The following is a 16,957-nucleotide window of genomic DNA, read 5'->3' on the forward strand; positions in this document are numbered from 1 at the left end:
AAGCGAAATATCAGCTTCACGTCTACCCGACAAGGCCATAACAATGTTGTGCCTTTCATCAATGAGCATTTCAATGGCTGCAAAGCATTTAGAAATATGTAGGAAGGGAACTGTAGATGCTGGTTTACACTGATGATAGGCACAAAATGCTGGATTAACTCAGCAGGGCAGGCATCTCAGGAGAGAAGGAATGGGTGACATTTCAGGTGGAGACCCTTCTTCAGATTCAGGGGAGAGAGAGTCTGGAGATATAGAAGGGCAAGGTGTGAAAATGACAGATCAAAGCAGATGCTAATGAAATGTAGACTGGTTCATTGTTAGCAGAGGGGAAGGTGACAACAAGGCCTACAGTCAGTAATACTTAATGAGGACAGTAGAACTAGTCGGGGACCTAGGATGGGGGAGGGATGGAGACAGAGGTGATGCAAGGCTTACTTGATGTTAGAGAAGCCAATGTTCATACTGCTTGGGCGTAAGCTGCCCAAGCAAAATATGAGGTGCTGTTCCTCCAATTTGCATTGGGCCTCAGGTGGCCCAGGACAGAAAGGTCAGTGTGCGAATGGAAGGGGGAAGTTAGTGTTTAGCAACCGGGAGATCACCTTGGCCTAGGTGGACTGAGCAGAGGTGTTCAGCGAATCGATTGCCAAGCCCGTACTGATATATAGGAGTCCACACCTGGATCAGCAGTAGATGAGGTTGGCGGAGGTGCAAGTGAATCTCTGCCTCCCCTGAAAGGACTGTCGAGGTCCTTGGACAGAGTTGAGGGAGGTGGTGTAGGGACAGGTGTTGCATCTCCTGCGGTTGCAGAGGATGGAGTGGTTTGGGTGGGAAGGGATGAGTTAACCAGGGGGTTGGAGGGAACAGTCTCTGTGGAAAGTGGAAAGGGGTGGAGATGGACATTTGGAAATGTTGGGAAGTTTGCAAATGCTTCATTCACCGAGTGGATTATGTGCTCAAGCCTCCGTGTTAGGAATTGAGTGCAAAGCATCCATAATCTCCCAAGTATGAGCCGAGGGAATTCAGAGGAGGTTAAGCCAAAACACTATCTTCCCCCAAGTGGGAACAAGAATCCACAGCAACCATAAAAGGAGTGTCATTCCCCCAGTGGACCTTCAACATTTAGCAACTAACTTCATGAAATCAAAGTCGCAGGTGTAATTATATTACAGCCGAGAGATTTCTATGTACAAATATCGCTGCGATTTTTCCTATAAAATGACTGGATTTGACCATTAGCAGTAAAGCAATGCCAGACTGTAGAGAAAGTATTGCAGAGATCCAGAATTGTTTTCCTGATAACCCGGTTGTACAGGAGAAACACAACATGAAGGTTGTTGCCAAGAGCTGAAGGAAGGTGATGACATACGAGAGAATAAAGTTAACACACCACTTCCCTTGAAACAGTGCAGATTAGATAGAGTAGAAGTTCCCACAGTCCTGCAAATACAGCTGCAGCGAGCTGAAGAGTAAAGATCCCAATGCTGCTTCAACAAACAATCCCTGCATAGACAAGACTGGCTAAAGAGCAAAGTACCCGTTTACATTATGAGCCCGCTCCAGTCACCACTTCGAAAAACTCTCCTACAGCCTTGGTGACATTTCACAACCAACATTCATTTTATAGGCAGGCAGGGCGACCACAGGACAGTAAAACAGAGGGGAATCTTCAGCTAAACCCAAAGTGATGGTGTAACTCAGGTCAGGAAATATCTCTGGAGGACATGGACAGGCAACGATTGGGACCCTTCAGACTAATTATAGTAGATGGAGAAAGCAGGAAATAAGTCAGGGTGGGACAAAGCCGGAGGGGGAGGGGCCGGGGGTTGATTGTCAGATGAGTGGACTAAAGATAATGGAAAGGAGGCAAAAGGCTTCTGATAAGGAGTAAGAGGAATGAAATGTAGCCAGAGAGGGGGGAAATAAGTGGAAGTGGATGGACAGGGATGGGCGCACAGGAATGAGAGGGTAAAGGGGAACCTCAGATTTAGATTAGTTTATTGTCACGTACAGCATGATGCAACTTGCTTGTTTGATGATGCATTTAATTTAGTTACACCCAACTTAATTGAATACCTTGAGCTAAACTGAGCATTGCCAGGGTTGAGATTACCATATGCAGACAATGGTACAAAACAGAGTCTATGAAAGGGTTCAAATATCTCTCAGCCCAGCCAATCCATGTAAAGACATCAGCATAAACTATGCTTCCTTCTGTTGTTTTTGTAGCTTGTATGCACCCAGAAGCCGTAACGCCCTGCAGTACAACCCCACAACTCCTAGACTAAAGCAAGTGCTGATTATTGTATTTGCCAATGAAGAGCTACAAAAGATGTCTGACCTTCACATCTGGGGGGACAGTGTCCCAGCTCCGGCTGACAGCGTTGATGCGATAAATGTATCTCTTTTCCACAGACCTACTGATTTTCTGGCACAGGAGGTCAGTGGCGCTGTTGGATGGTGCACAAGCAAGGATGCGAGCAGTCGGTATACAACGCAGCACCTGAAAGTTAAATCCAACATTTTTTACATTAATTACATATTTACATTAATTGTTGTATTGTATTCAATTTATTGTCATTGTCTCAGTTAGAGACAACAAAATGAATTTCCCTTACAGGCAGTATCATAAAAATAAATAAATAATAATAAATAATAAAACATATTAAAAATAAAATAGAATTTAAAAAAAAGCACAAACACAGAAAGTCCACGACACAACATAACACAGTGGCACCAAGGTGAGGAAGGCACCATAGTCCAGCCAGCCTCCCCTCCGTTCTTCCCAGTTGTTCACTCGTGGTCGAGGCCTTCCGAGCACCCGCAGTCGCCGCCCAGGTGGCCCGATGCCCAGGCCCTCACGCCGGTCGATGGAACGTCGACGCCGATCCCCGACGGTGAACATCCTCCTCAGCGGCCCGGACCTCCAGATCAGCCGCCTCCCGCAGCCGGAGTCCGCAGCTCCCGAGTCTGCAGGCCGAGCCGGGCAGAGTCGCAGGACCCCGCGTTGTTGATCAGCGCCACCCGCGTTGGGAGCCCGCAAACCGCAGCTCCATGATGTCGGTGCAGCAGGTCCAGCACTCCGGGCTCCAGACGGCGACCCCCGGTAAGGCATCGCCAGCCCCGCGATGTATCAACGCTGTCACGCCGCTGCTGGAGCTCTGGTCGATCCCGGCAGGAAAGGCCGCGCCAATCCAGTAGGTAGGCCGCTGGGGGGGGCGAGGCCGCGACTCGAATAATAGTCGCGTCCTCTCCAGGAAGCGACTGAAGGACGGTATCCCCCGCACCGTGCCCGCTTCCCCCACATAAAGACATTTTAAAAAACATAAAAAACACATAAAAAAGCACCAAGAGATGTGCAATTGATGCTTCTTAGAAACAATAATTACAGAATTTAATATTTTTCTTCACTCCATCAAATTTCTCTCAGACATTTATCATGTGTATTTTTAAAACGTACCAATGAATATACTTCACTCTTTCAGACAACATGTCTCAAATTAAAGCTGAATGTTAGCCAAAACTTTTTTCACTAATTATCTGCATTGCTGTTCCTGATCCTACCTAATTTTCAAGACCTTGAATAAACTTCACTGCTCTTAGCTCAACAACCCATGTTCCTTCTTTTAAATATCCTCTTCACGCTCTCCAAAGCCTGACTATCCTTTCCAAATGTGTTTCCATAAGGAACCATGTTCCATTTGAGCTCTAGCCTCTGCATTGAATCTGCTGTCACCTCCATGGTATATTCCACACCTGAATTGAAGTTGAGAATCCCACAACCTATTTTTCAATAAAAAGAGGGGCATTACAATCAACTCTCTGGCATATTTGAATGAGAACTGGATTTCTTCCTGGCTGGTGTTTTAGTTCCAGCATGCAAACAGGTTTCTCAGCTCACCAAGCCCACGCTGACCATCAATCACCCGTTCACACTTGGTCTATGTTATCCCACTTTTGCACGCACACTCTACACAATAGAGGCAATTTGCAGAGGTCAGACTGCTTACAAACCCTCACATCATTGGGATGCAAGAGGAAACTGGATCACCCAGAGGAAATCCATGTGGTCACAGGGAGAACATGCAAACTCCACACAGACGGCACCCGAGGTCAGGTTCGAACCCAGGTCTTGTGCTGTGAGGTAGCAGCTCTACCAGCCACACTACTGTGCCACCCTGAAAAGTTATAAAATAAAGGAAATGCAGGAAGGACCATAATGATCTTCAGCCATTTCCTTTGCAGACACTCGTGCTCCATCCAAGATGGACCCATCTCCCACACCTTGCCCATCCTACCCATATAACTGTCTTCTACAAGTTGTTATTGTACCTGCTTCAACCACTTCAGCCTGTAGCCCATTCCACATACCCACCACCCTCTGGAAAAGTCAAGCCTCAGGTTCCTATTAAATCTATTCCCCCTCACCTTACAGCTGTGCCCTTTAGTTTTTGATTCCCCTAGCCTGCACCCTCTATTCCTCTCATGATTTTATACACCTCTTTTAGATCACCCATGTAAGGCCACAGACCATAGTACTCTGTATTTCTGGTCACTCAGTTATAAGGAGAATGCCATTAAGAAGGATGGGGCGCAAAAGATATTCACCAGGTTGTTACATAGGCTTGCAGGCTTGAGTTAGAGAGAGAGGTTGGCTAAAATGGAACATATTTCTTTGAAGTGCAGGAGGCCCAGGGGGACCTTAGAATATACATGATTATGAGGGGTATGGTGAATTGTCACCTTGGGTATAGGTTCTCCATGGATTGTCACCTTGTCGTAGTGGAGAAGCTTGTGTGGACCTGAGATCCTGAGAGCGATGCCGTCTGGAGCTACGCTCCTGGTAGGGCCACCCATTGCGGTAAGGTCGAGGGGGAGGACTCTGACAAAGAGCAATCCAACCAAGACCTCAACGGTGGAACAGGCGGAGGACGATGGCTGACCTTAGTGGAGCGTCACAACGGCTGGGAAGGCGGAGGAAGGCTGCAGCAGAAAAGGGTCTCCGGTCATCTTGGACTCCATGCCACTGGATCCCGACCCAGATCCGTCAAGGATCGTGTGGTGACTGTCTGTGCACCTGTCTCCCCACGTTAAACAAAGTCACGCACTTGCGTCCTCCAACCCTGGAGACACCCATGGTCAGCCACGACCGAAGTGGGATAAGAAGGAGGTACGGTGAACAGTTTTTTTCTCCAGGGTAGAGGATACAAACTAAAGGGCAGAATCTTAAAAATGAAAGGGTGAGATTTAAGAAGTGCTCAGGCAAACCTTTCTCACTGAGAGGGCAATCCATGTCTTCAATGAGCTGCCAGAAGAAGCTATTGTAACAGCTACGATTACAATAGTTGTGGAAGGATTGATTAGTTGCCCGATAACAGCCTGTCCCTGAATCTAGAGGTGTGCGTTTTCACACTTCAGTACCTTTTGCCCGATGGGAGAGGGACAAGAGGGAGTGGCCAGGCTTGTCCCCTCCTTGATTATGTTGGTGGCCTTGCCGAGGCAGCGCGAGGTATAAATGAAGTCAATGGAATGGAGATTAGTTTGTGTGATGGTCTGGGCTGTGTCCACATTTCTCTGCAATTTCTTGCGGACTCCTAACTACTCTATCAAATCCATTCACCGTTTTTAGAACCATTAGATTACCTTACTATTTAAAAAAGTTCCAGTTCAGTCTTTCCTGTTTACAGTGATCTCCCAGTTTCAGTACTATTTTAGCACCTTCATGCCCGAGAGCAAATGATAACAGCAAAGTCTCTTCAAACATCGTGCTTCATTTGGGTCAATTACTATCAAAAAAAAAAAATTGCCAAATGTGTAAATACAAATTGCAATGATGATCAGAGACCATTGTGGATGTAGGGAGTACGTTTGATCAAGTTTGCTCAGTAGCACTGACAAAGCAGCTCAGAGTGAACAGCATGTGCTCACCTGAAAGCTGAACCCAGACATCTACAGAGATGCATGGCTGGGAAAAACTGGGTCACGATCTGCTCATGCAGCCCTAGATGAGGCACCACATCTACTCAAGCTTTTGTTCCCAAAGGGAAAATTTTAAACAAAGCCATCTTATGATGTAGTTACACCTCAGAACATAAATAGAGTGTTTTTAAGCTAAGCATATCTGTATAAGACTAAAGGAAAATCTCATTGACGTTTATACAGCCAAACAAGGTAACATGGCCAATGTCTTTCCACAATCCAGGACTCTTGATTGAAATCACAATGGTTATCGATTGGATGAGCAGTTAAATACCCTTCAAGTGAACATGAAAGATTCTGAGCACAAAGACACAGTGTTCCCAGGCCCATAGAGTGGCGTCAAGATGACCATCACATCTTTCTGCGTAGTGTAGTTGCAGCCTTTCTTACATTACAATGGCAGCAACTACAGTTTAAAAAGTACCCGTAAGTTGGTGAATGACAACAGGAAAATGTGCATTCTTCCTACCACTCCTTTCTGAAGTCAAATCCAATCTCAGATTCTGAGAAATGTTTGGCAGTCTTTCAATCTACGAGCCATTTATCACACCGGATATAATCACCAAATTCAAACAAGCAACGTATCCTAATGATTTACATTCTGAACAAGTTAAACTTGCTGTTATGGGTTGTATTACACCCAGCACTGTACCATAATCTACAGGAAAGATCCTAAGCCTCTGAACAGTGTTAGCCTTGTAGCAGATTCACTAAAATGGTGCTGGGGTGAAAAGCAGCAAGTTGCGGCATGGTTGCAGAGTGTAGATTAGTGAATTAAGATTCACTAGAGTTGAGATTAGTGAATGGTCAAACTAAAATGGGTCCATCAAGTCATAGAGTGATAGAGTGTGGAAACAGGCCCTTGAGACTCAAAATTGGCATCACTAAAAAACAGGAAATTTGGAAATCAAAATCCATCCATGTGCACGAGAACAAACAGTATTCGGTACCTGTTTGATCGCTTCCACAATAGTGACAGTCTTCCCAGTTCCTGGTGGACCAAATATCAAGTATGGAGCAGGTCTGGAGATCCCAGCAACGATACAACTGACTGCTCTGGCTTGTTCAGGATTTTCCGCAAGAGACCGATCATAAAAGCTTTAAAGAAAGAAAAACAAAAGGATCAAGATATGAACACATGGAATTAAATGACGACCAGGTTCTATCGCCACTTTCAACAACCAGCTTTCCCCACCCTCACGTCTTCAATGTTCAGACGTCACTTTTTCGAAGCAGACAGAGCACAGCCTACATGGCTCCCCCTGCCCCTCCCCCGTTTCCCACCATCCTTTTCTTATATGGTTCCACACCTCACCTTTTCTTAACAGATTTTATAATCTGCTGCCTTTTGTCCCCTTCCCAGCCTCTGCCACCATCTCCACCTCTCACTCCTCCACCTGGCTCCATTTTCCCATCAAACCATCCACATGTGGGTCCCTCTCTTGCCAGCTCCAGGCTCATTCCTCTCCCCTGCATACTGGCCATCACCACTGTAGAATGGCCACCTCCCCTTCACACTCGGTTCTGGTGCAGGGGCGCGACCCAAGGTGTCAACCATCCCTTTGCCTCCACAGTGGCACGACTGCCTCAGTGCCAGAGACCCAGGATCAATCCTGACTACAGGTGCTGTCCGGGCAGAGTTCGTGCATTCTCCCCCTGGGTTTTCTCCGGGTTTTCTGGTTTCATCCCACATTCCAAAGACATGCAGGGTAGTAGATTAATATGCTTCTGCATATTGCCCCTAATGCGTAGGATGCAAATGTGAGACAAAGAACTAATGTGAACAGGTCGGCATGGATTCGGTGGAGTAAAGGGTCTGTTTTCACTCTGTATTTTTAAACTAAAACGTTGCTGCTGACTCACAGAGTTCCTCCAGCAGGTCACTTTGTGCACGTACTGTACCTCCAAGTGAGTGTCAAAGGTAGACATCTTGTTTAGTTCAGAGACAGTGCAGAAACAAGCCCTACGGCCCACCGAGTCCACGCTGACCAGCGATCCCCGTACACTAGTACTTTCCTACACACTCGGGTCAATTTATAATTCTTACCCAAGCCAATCAACCTACAAACCTGTACGTCTTTGGAATGTGGAAGGAAACCTGAACACCCGGAGAAAAACTACTCAGTCACAGGGAGAACATACGAACTCTGTACACACAGCACACATAGTCAGGATCGAATCAGGGCCCCTGGTACTGCAAGGCAGCAAATCTACTGCTGTGCCACGATGACACTCCCGTAGACATCTTTGCCAACACCTACAAAGCAAAAGTCAGGAGTACGATGGAATACCCTCCAGCTTCTGGACAAATGCAACTCCAAGATCAAAATAAGGGTGTCATGTTCAGCACAATCATTGTGGGTCCAAGGATCTGTCCCTGTGTCGTTCTTATCTATGTTCTCTGCAGGGATGAACAGCAGCTGTCGATCTTACTAGCATTGCCATGATTCCGAGAATGAATAGAAGAAAGTGGAGCCTTTGATCAACAGTCCCAATAGCTTCTGAAATTTAGTGTCAAATTTCGATCAAAACCTCGTGAAGCCCCTCTTAGGGTTGTTACATGACATTTATAAGGATTTTACAACCAAGGAAAGTGCTAGCTAGGACATACAGCACCGTGCAACCCACTCGATGGTCTAAGCCATTTCCACCCAATTGTCTCCGCTGGCTTTACTTACTTCAACTCTCTGTCCAAAGGATGGATGCACATGTCGTTGGAATACGTTGGAAAGAGCACATTCATTAGACCAGTGTCCTTTGCTAACTGTGTGGCGCGATGTTGCATTTTTAATGGGAATCGGTTAAACGTGAACGAGACATTGAACTTCATGTTTTGTATAAAATCATTCACGAGCCTGAAAAATAGAAAGCAATAGTTAATACAGTGGAAGTCATTATCCCATCAACAACCCCCCCCCCCCCCCCCCGCCACCACCTGCTTTAAATGACAACGTTCTGTTCGCTGAAGTTTCTTTCACAGTGCATGCATAGAAAAGGCCAATGGGGATATTGGCTAAATGCAGGCTGGTGGGAAAAGCTAGTGGGTGATGGGGCATCTTGGTCGGCAGGGGCAAGCTAGGCTAAAGGACCTGTTTCTGCACTGTATGACTTCTAGAGGGCCTTAAAAGGATAATTTAGTGCAAATTCCAATGGAGCTCACCAACTGGCTTGGCCCCATATACCACCCTCGGGAGTTAAGTGACAGGAGTAACGAAGAATACGAGTGTTGCCATGCTACTGGGTGCAGGTGCAAGCTACTACATTGGGGCAAGACAGATTACAGCATTATTAGGCAGGAGCTGGGGGAGGGGGGGGGGAAGAAACTGGCAGAAGTTGCTAATGGGGGAAGTCCACATATGCGAGTGGGTTAAAGGTTAGATGATCAGAGTGCAGGACCGGCGTATTACAGTAAGCAGGAGGGATAAGGACAGCAAGGCTGGGCGACACAAGAGGAAGCTAATTTGGTCATAAAGAAAAAGTATATTGTAAAAGGTTACGATAAATCAGACAAAGCCTTTAAGGAATATTAACCAAGTAGGAAAGAACTCAAACTGGTAATTAAAGGGTCAAATGGGGTCATGACATATCATTTGCGAGTCAGATTAAGGAAAATACCAAGGCTTTTTATATATGCATTAAAATCAACAGGGTGACCAGGAAGAAGCACTCGAAGATAGAGGGAATTTATATGTGGAGTCCAAGGATGTCGGCGAGGCGCTATATTAATACTTTGCATCTGTGTTTACCAAGGATAAAGAATTGGAGGTTAGTCTGAAAAAGGGTCTCGATACGAAACGTCACCTATTCTTTTTCTCCAGAGATGCTGTCTGACCCGCTGAGTTACTTCAGAACCTTGTGTATCTTTGCATGCAAATATAGATGGGTTGGTTAGTAGATGACAGTAAACTAGGTGGAATTGCGGACAGAGAGGAAAGCTGTCAAGGTGTACTATGGTTATATAGACCAGCTGCAGAAATGGGCAGAGAAATAGTAGAGTTTAATTGGGGCAAGTGCAAGATGTTGCACTTTGGAAGCTTGAATGCAAGAGGAAGTGTACAGTTAAGGGCATTGAATAAAGAGTCAGGAAGTCCCACTGCAGTTTTACAGGACTTTGGTTAGTACACATGGAGTATTGCGTACCAGTTCAAACCACCTCATTACAGGAGGGATGTGGTGGCCTTAGAGGGTGCAGAAGAGATTTACAAGAATGTTGCCTGGATTAGAGAGCATTAGCTATAAGGAGATGTTGGATAAATCTGGATTGTTTTCCATGGATGGTTGGAGGTTGAGGGGAGAGTAAATAAGGTATATAAAATGATGAAAACCATAGATAGGATAGACAGTCAGAACCTTAATCCCAGAGTAGAAATATCATGGGCTAGAGGGCAAAGCTTTGAGGGGAGAGGGCCAAAGTTTAAAGATGTGAAGTACGTTTTTTTTTTTACTGCAGTGATAGGTGCATGGAAGAACTGCCAGGAGTAGTGTTGGAGGCACAAACAATTGGGCCATTTAAGAGACATATACATAGGTACATGGATATACAGGGAATGTAAGGTTACAGATCACATGCAGACAGAGATTAGTCTAACTTGGCACCATGTTCGGCATGGACATCCTGAACAGAATGGTACGTATGGCCCATGTCCCTCGAGAAAGCTCAAAACCCATACCAGTGTGGAAATCTTCCAATACTTACTTTTGTGAAAATCCCAATTTGACCCTTTCCAGCTCCACTTGATGTACGTAGCCCTTGTAGCAAGTTCTTGGTTGCCTGTGGTCATCACTCTTCGACACCAGCAGGTGGTCTCCTCGAAGCACGGAGGGTCTATTTTCAGCAACACCAGGGACCTGCCAAGGTGGGATGGGAGAAACAGAAGTGGAAAATTTCCAGAAGTGTTATCTCATCAAACTGTGGCCTTCCAAGTCAAGAGGATGGGGGTTTCACTTTGGCTCCTACAACCTGGTTGAATATCTAGGGTGACACCATCTCGTGCAAAGCAAGTGCTGCACTTTAGGAGCTACCATGCTGAAACCATGTTCTTAAACTAACAGCCCAAACTTCCAAAGGGAAATAACTTTTGAGTAGAAGAGTTTTGCCTAAATATCTAATCAACATCAGTATTAAAAGAATCTGGTCACTATCACAGTCGTTTGGGCAAGATCCCTGTACAGCAGTTGGCTTTCTTGCTTTTACTTACAGCAGTGAATACATTTCACCTGTTGACTGTAGTCCACTTTTGCACATCGTTATGCCCCCGTCCCACTTATGCCCCCGTCCCACTTATGCCCCCGTCCCACTTATGCCCCCGTCCCACTTAGGAAACCTGAACGGAAACCTCTGGAGACTTTGCGCCCACCCAAGGTTTCCGTGCGATTACCGGGGGTTGCAGGTGGTTGCCGGAGGTTACAGGTAGTGGAAGCAGGTAGGGAGACTGACAAAAACCTCCGGGAACCGCACGGAAACCTTGGGGGGGGGCACATAATTCTCTAGAGGTTTCCGTTCAGGTTTCCTAGGTGGGACAGGGGCATTACTTAGCAAGAGACTTCATTGAAATGTTAATCTTTAAAAGCTTTGAGGTCAGTGATATTCAGCATGAAGATTTGGTGCATTGACACAGCATGACAATGGGAAGCTTGCCTCACCATCCAAGACTTGGATTAGGCCACTATGACCATATCATGCAGTTCTGGTCATTGTATTACAGCCATGGCTTGCAGGCTTGAGAATATGCAGTGCTAGGTAGGAAGGAACGGCCCAGGAGTGGGTGTTGGATGTCAACAACAATTGGGCCATTTAAGAGACTATACATAGGTACATGAATATGTACCCCCCCCCCCCCCAGGTGGAAGTGTCAGATACTAGAGGGCTCAACTAAGGTTAGAGGAAGAAAGTTTAAAAGAGATGCGTGGCATATTCATCGGGGGGGTTTTTTTGTTTTGTTTTTTTAAACAGGGTGGTAGGTGCCTGGCACAAGCAATTAGTGGTGTTTAAGAGGCTTTTAAGTAGGCGATAGATATATTGGGGAGGATGATTATGGATCTTGTGTGGGCCGAAGGGATGAGTTTAACTTGGCATCATGTTTGGCACAGACTTCTTGGGCCAAAGTGCCTGACCCTTTGCTGTACTGCTTGTTCTACATTTCATGATTAGTGTTTAGATTAGTTTTGGTTTAGAGATACAGCACAAAAACAGGCCCTTCGGCCCACCGAGCCTGCACCGACCAGCGATCCCCGCACACTAACCCTATCCCACACACCCTAGGGACAATTTACAATTTTACCAACCCAATTAACCTCCAAACCTGTAGGTCTTTGTGGGAGAAAACCGGAGCACCAGGAGAAAACCCGCATGGTCATGGAAAAAACGTACAAACTCAGAACAGACGGCACCCGTAGTCAGGATGATACCCGGGTCTCTGGCGCTGCAAGGCAGTAACTTTACCGCTGCGCCACCATGCCGCTCCCAGTGGTTTTGAACATCTGGACATGTGTAGACGGGATGCCATCCCACACAATGGCAAATTAGGTTTAATTAGGATTAGCTACATAGACCCGGCTGTTGATCATACTTTGGAGGATTACCACCTCATTAAGAACCCCTCCACCTATTCCACTGCATCTGTGGGGAAACAGTCCATCTTTTGATTGGAACAATTTCAAATTAAGCGCCAGGCTAGTCTGAAATCATGTCAAGAATCCACTGGTCAGAGCAGTGGACGTGTGGAACTCTTACGCAAAGCAAAAATGATCAAAGCTAGGAATCAATTGAAATTTCGAAGACTAAAATAGATGGGATTTAGTTATCCAGTGGATATGGGACAAAAGTGGATCAATGAAGTCAAAATACAAATTCGGCATAACCGAGTCGTACGAGGGAGATTGAAAAACTGCTGTAGGGGAAAAAGGAGAGAGTTAAGCAAAAAGTCAGCTGGGCTTGCATGATGCATTACAGCTAATACCCATCAATTTTGTGCCTCACGTACTCAGTACCTGATGGCAGAGGAGCCTTGAGAAACAAAGATCGACATTGGGTTCCAATTCTTCCCAAATCTCCATCCAATTTAAGTCTCTGAAACACTTGCACTAACCTTGAGAACAAGAAACCTTCCATCCCGAGTCATTGTGGCGTTCTCCATGTTGTATTTTGTAATGTCAACTTCCATCTGAATCTCCTCCAGATGGAGCAACAATGAGAATCTCTCTGCATAGTTCTCAAATTCCACATTAGATGCCAGTAAAGAACTGCACAACAAAAAAAGAGCTTTAGTGAGCAGAGTATGCTAAAAGTCGAGATATAGGGTTATAGTTTACAGCGCAGAAACAGGCCCTTCGGCCCACCAAGCCCATGCCAACCAGCGATCCCCGTACATTAGCTCTGTACTACAGTCTAGGGACAATTTACAATTACCAAAGCCAATTCAACCTTCAAACTTGTATGTCTTTGGAGTGTGGGAGGAAAACGCAGCACCCGGGGAGACCCCACGCGGTCACGAGGAGAACATACAAACTCCGTCCAGACAGCATCCATTGTTAGGATCAAACTCGGGTCTCCGATGCTGTCAGGCAGGAACTCTACCCCTGCGTCACCTTTAGACTTGATATTAACAATGGTAATAATAATAATAATGTCTTTATTTATATAGCACATTTTTAGTCAACTTGCATTGACCCCAAAGTGCTTCACATAATTACATCGACACACACAGGCAAAGGTGGGTGAAGTGTCTTGCCCAAAGACACAACGACAGTATGCACTCCAAGCGGGATTCGAACCAGCTACCTTCTGGTTGCCAGCCGAACACTTAGCCCATTGTGCCATCTGTCGTCTATGGTCACCTCCTGGAACAGTCGTCAGCAGCATGACAACCGGACATACTCACACTCTGCATCCTCAGTCATTCCTGAAAGGGTTTCCTCACCATGTGTGGAGTAAGAGTTTTAATCCCACCCCCCACAAAAAGGCAATGTGTCTTTATTCCAGAGTTCTCAGGAAAGACCAAAAGATATCATTGGGCCTCTTCTCTGGAATGAGGGGGAGAATTTAGGCTAGGAAGAGTCTTTAGATTGACAGTAGGATTTGAGAGGAGGAATGGAGAACATGTTCTACGCTGCATGCGAGGAGTTACATGTCCAAGATATCCACTCATTAATCTGATTAAAAATTGTGGGGAACCACCTAAATACAGGTGTGAGATTGGGCTCATTGGCAGCTTGCCTCAAATAAGCAACCGCATTCAATCCCAGCATTGGAGGCTCCCGTGTAGGCACTGCTTGAGCTTTGATATTTTAATGCCCCAACCATCTCTGGCTCCTTGACTATTCTAATAAAATTCACAACCCCAAGTAACAGTGCCTTATCTTTTGATGCAGTCCCACATTACCTTGGATTCGAGCTTCTTCAGTAACTTCAGGTGACCGTCTAGGCTCCCTTTCTCACCAGACAGCAGCTGCTTGTAATGTCTTTCCTATTCACATTCTGAAGAAGGGTCCCAACCTAAAACATCACCTATCCATGTTCTCCAGAGTTGCTGCCTGACCTGCTGAGTTACACCAGCAGTTGGGGTCCTTCCTACTTCTCTTGACCCACCTTTGTTTTTTGTTTTTTAAATATTTTCCTTTCGTCATCTCCCTGTACCTGGTTCCGCTATTGATTAAGTTCAGGTCCACCATCGATTTTCCAGCAACAGGTTGTCCAGCACCTCCTTTACTCCAGACTAAATTACAGGAGCGCACGTGAAACCCCCCCACAATGCGGTGCCTAGGGTGGGCGTGCAGCCCATCGCGACCTCAATCGGGACATCCGCGTTGATCATCAGTTCGAATTTGCCCCCTGCAGCCGGAGCTCTGGAACTCCAGCCCAGCCGGAACTGGCAGATCCGTTCCCATAGCTGACTTTGCGGGCTGATATCTCGAATCATCTGTACCATTGGACTCCTTTCCGAGGCCTTCACCTCCGTTGGTCTGGCAAAAGAAAGGCTCTGGAACCAAGGGTGCCGGATAAATCGGTGGTGGACCTGTAATTGAATTCATCCTACCTCGTTCCCCATCAGCCTCAATCAGCCCCAAAATAGACAATAGACAATAGGACCAGGAGTAGGCCATTAAGCTGTTCAAGCCAGCACCACCATTCAATGTGATCATGGCTGATCATCCCCAGTCAGTACCCAGTTCCTGCCTTCTCCCCATATCCCCCGACTCTGCTATTATTATTATTATTATTATTATTATTATTATTTTTATTTTATTTTTTTTTTTTTTTTTTAAGAGCCCTAACTAGCTCTCTTGAAAGCATCCAGAGAACCTGCCTCCACTGCCCTCTGAGGCAGAGAATTCCACAGACTCACCACTCTGTGAGAAAAAGGGTTTCCTCGTCTCCGTTCTAAATGGCTTACTACTTATTCTTAAACTGTGGCCCCTGGTTCTGGACTCCCCCAACATCCGGAACACGTTTCACACCTCTAGCTTGTCCAAACCCTTAACAATCTTATATGTTTCAATGAGATACCCTCTCATCCTTCTAAACTCCAGAGTGTACAAGCCCAGCTGCTCCATTCTCTCAGCATATGAAAGTCCCGCCATCTTGGGAATTAACCTTGTAAACCTACGCTGCACTCCCTCAATAGCAAGGATGTCCTTCCTCAAATTAAGGGACCAAAATCTTTACTTGCTTAAAATATTTAATGCGTGTACTGTTTCCAGTTCTATCAAATCGCCTGGCATCCATAATCTTAATTCTTTGTGCTGATGCTGCCTGGCAAGTCAAGTTTTTTTCCCCCCTCAACTTTTAACATCTATTTCTAACATATAATTAGCCATTAATAATTATTTCCCAGACAAGGATACAAAATATTTTTAATATATAATCACAATCCTGCGATCTTTGTTCAATTTGGAATTCAACAGTGGTACTTACTTAATCCTTTGAATCTCAGATTTCACATCAGGATTGAGATTAGGGTTATCCTCCAGTCCGCTCTTCACAGCTTTGTGAAAGATTTTAGAGTATTTGTATATGCCAAGAGGGATTTCTTTTTCCAACTGGTTGTTGACAAAACTGCAAAGATTTAAAGTAGGAACAAACTCAATAGATGGACAATAAGACGATCAGAACTTGCAAAAATATCTTGAACAAGGCATCCTGGTAAAAGGACAGACAGAATAGATCAGCAAGAGGGAACAGTTGAAAAAAATAACGAGGGCTGCACTTTCTCTAATCCTGGGCTCCTGAAACTGTTCTATGGGGCCTTATTCTTGTAGAAAACTCTCTAGAGCATTGTGAGAACATGGACAGGTGATTTTTTGGGTTAGGACCCATCTTCAGACCGATAGATGTGGGGGGGGGGGGGGGGGGGGGAAGAGAGAAAGTTGGAAGAGAGTTGGGGCCAGGACAAAGCCTGACAAGTGATAGGTGGATAGAGTCATACAGTGTGGAAACAGGCCCTTCGGCCCAGCTCACCCACACTGGCCAACAATGTCCCAGCTACACTAGTCCCACTTGCCTCTGCTTGGTTCATAACCCTCCAAACCTGTCCAATTGTTTCTTAAACAATGGGATAGTCCCAGCCCCAACTACCTCTTCTGGCAGCTTGTTCCATACACCCACCACCCTTTGTGTGAAAAAGTTACCCCTCGGATTCCTATTAAATCTTTTCCCCTTCATCTTGAACTGTCCTCAATTCCCCTACTCTGGGCAAAAGACCCTGTGCATCTACCCGATCTATTCCTCTCGTGATTTTGTATACCTCTATAAGATGCCCCCTCATCCTCCTGCGCTCCATGGAATAGAGACCCAACCTACTCAACCTCTCCCTATAGCTCGCACTCTAGTTCTGGCAACATCCACGTAAATCTTTTCTGAACCCTTTCAAGCTTGACAATATCTTTCCTATAACATGGTGCCCAGAACTGAACACAATATTCCAAATGTGATCTCACCAACTTCTTATACAACTACAACATGACCTCCCAACTTCTATACTCA

The 16,957-nt window shown here is 45.7% G+C and overlaps 1 protein-coding gene across 3 annotated transcripts in view; it reads right to left on the bottom strand.

The window, feature by feature from the left end:
• mov10 (Mov10 RISC complex RNA helicase) overlaps positions 1–16,957 on the bottom strand; it is a 75,759-nt gene that overhangs the window by 24,020 nt on the left and 34,782 nt on the right. For all 3 annotated transcript variants that reach the window (XM_033042314.1, XM_033042312.1, XM_033042313.1), the window contains exons 6-11: positions 15,890–16,030; positions 13,065–13,218; positions 10,673–10,824; positions 8,655–8,831; positions 6,927–7,074; positions 2,339–2,500 (exon numbers count right to left, since the gene is read on the bottom strand). In XM_033042314.1, coding sequence (XP_032898205.1) covers positions 2,339–2,500; positions 6,927–7,074; positions 8,655–8,831; positions 10,673–10,824; positions 13,065–13,218; positions 15,890–16,030 — 934 coding nt within the window. The remainder of the gene's footprint in view (positions 1–2,338; positions 2,501–6,926; positions 7,075–8,654; positions 8,832–10,672; positions 10,825–13,064; positions 13,219–15,889; positions 16,031–16,957) is intronic.

This window comes from Amblyraja radiata, chromosome 24 (genome assembly GCF_010909765.2).
Source record: "Amblyraja radiata isolate CabotCenter1 chromosome 24, sAmbRad1.1.pri, whole genome shotgun sequence".
Lineage (NCBI taxonomy): Eukaryota > Metazoa > Chordata > Chondrichthyes > Rajiformes > Rajidae > Amblyraja > Amblyraja radiata.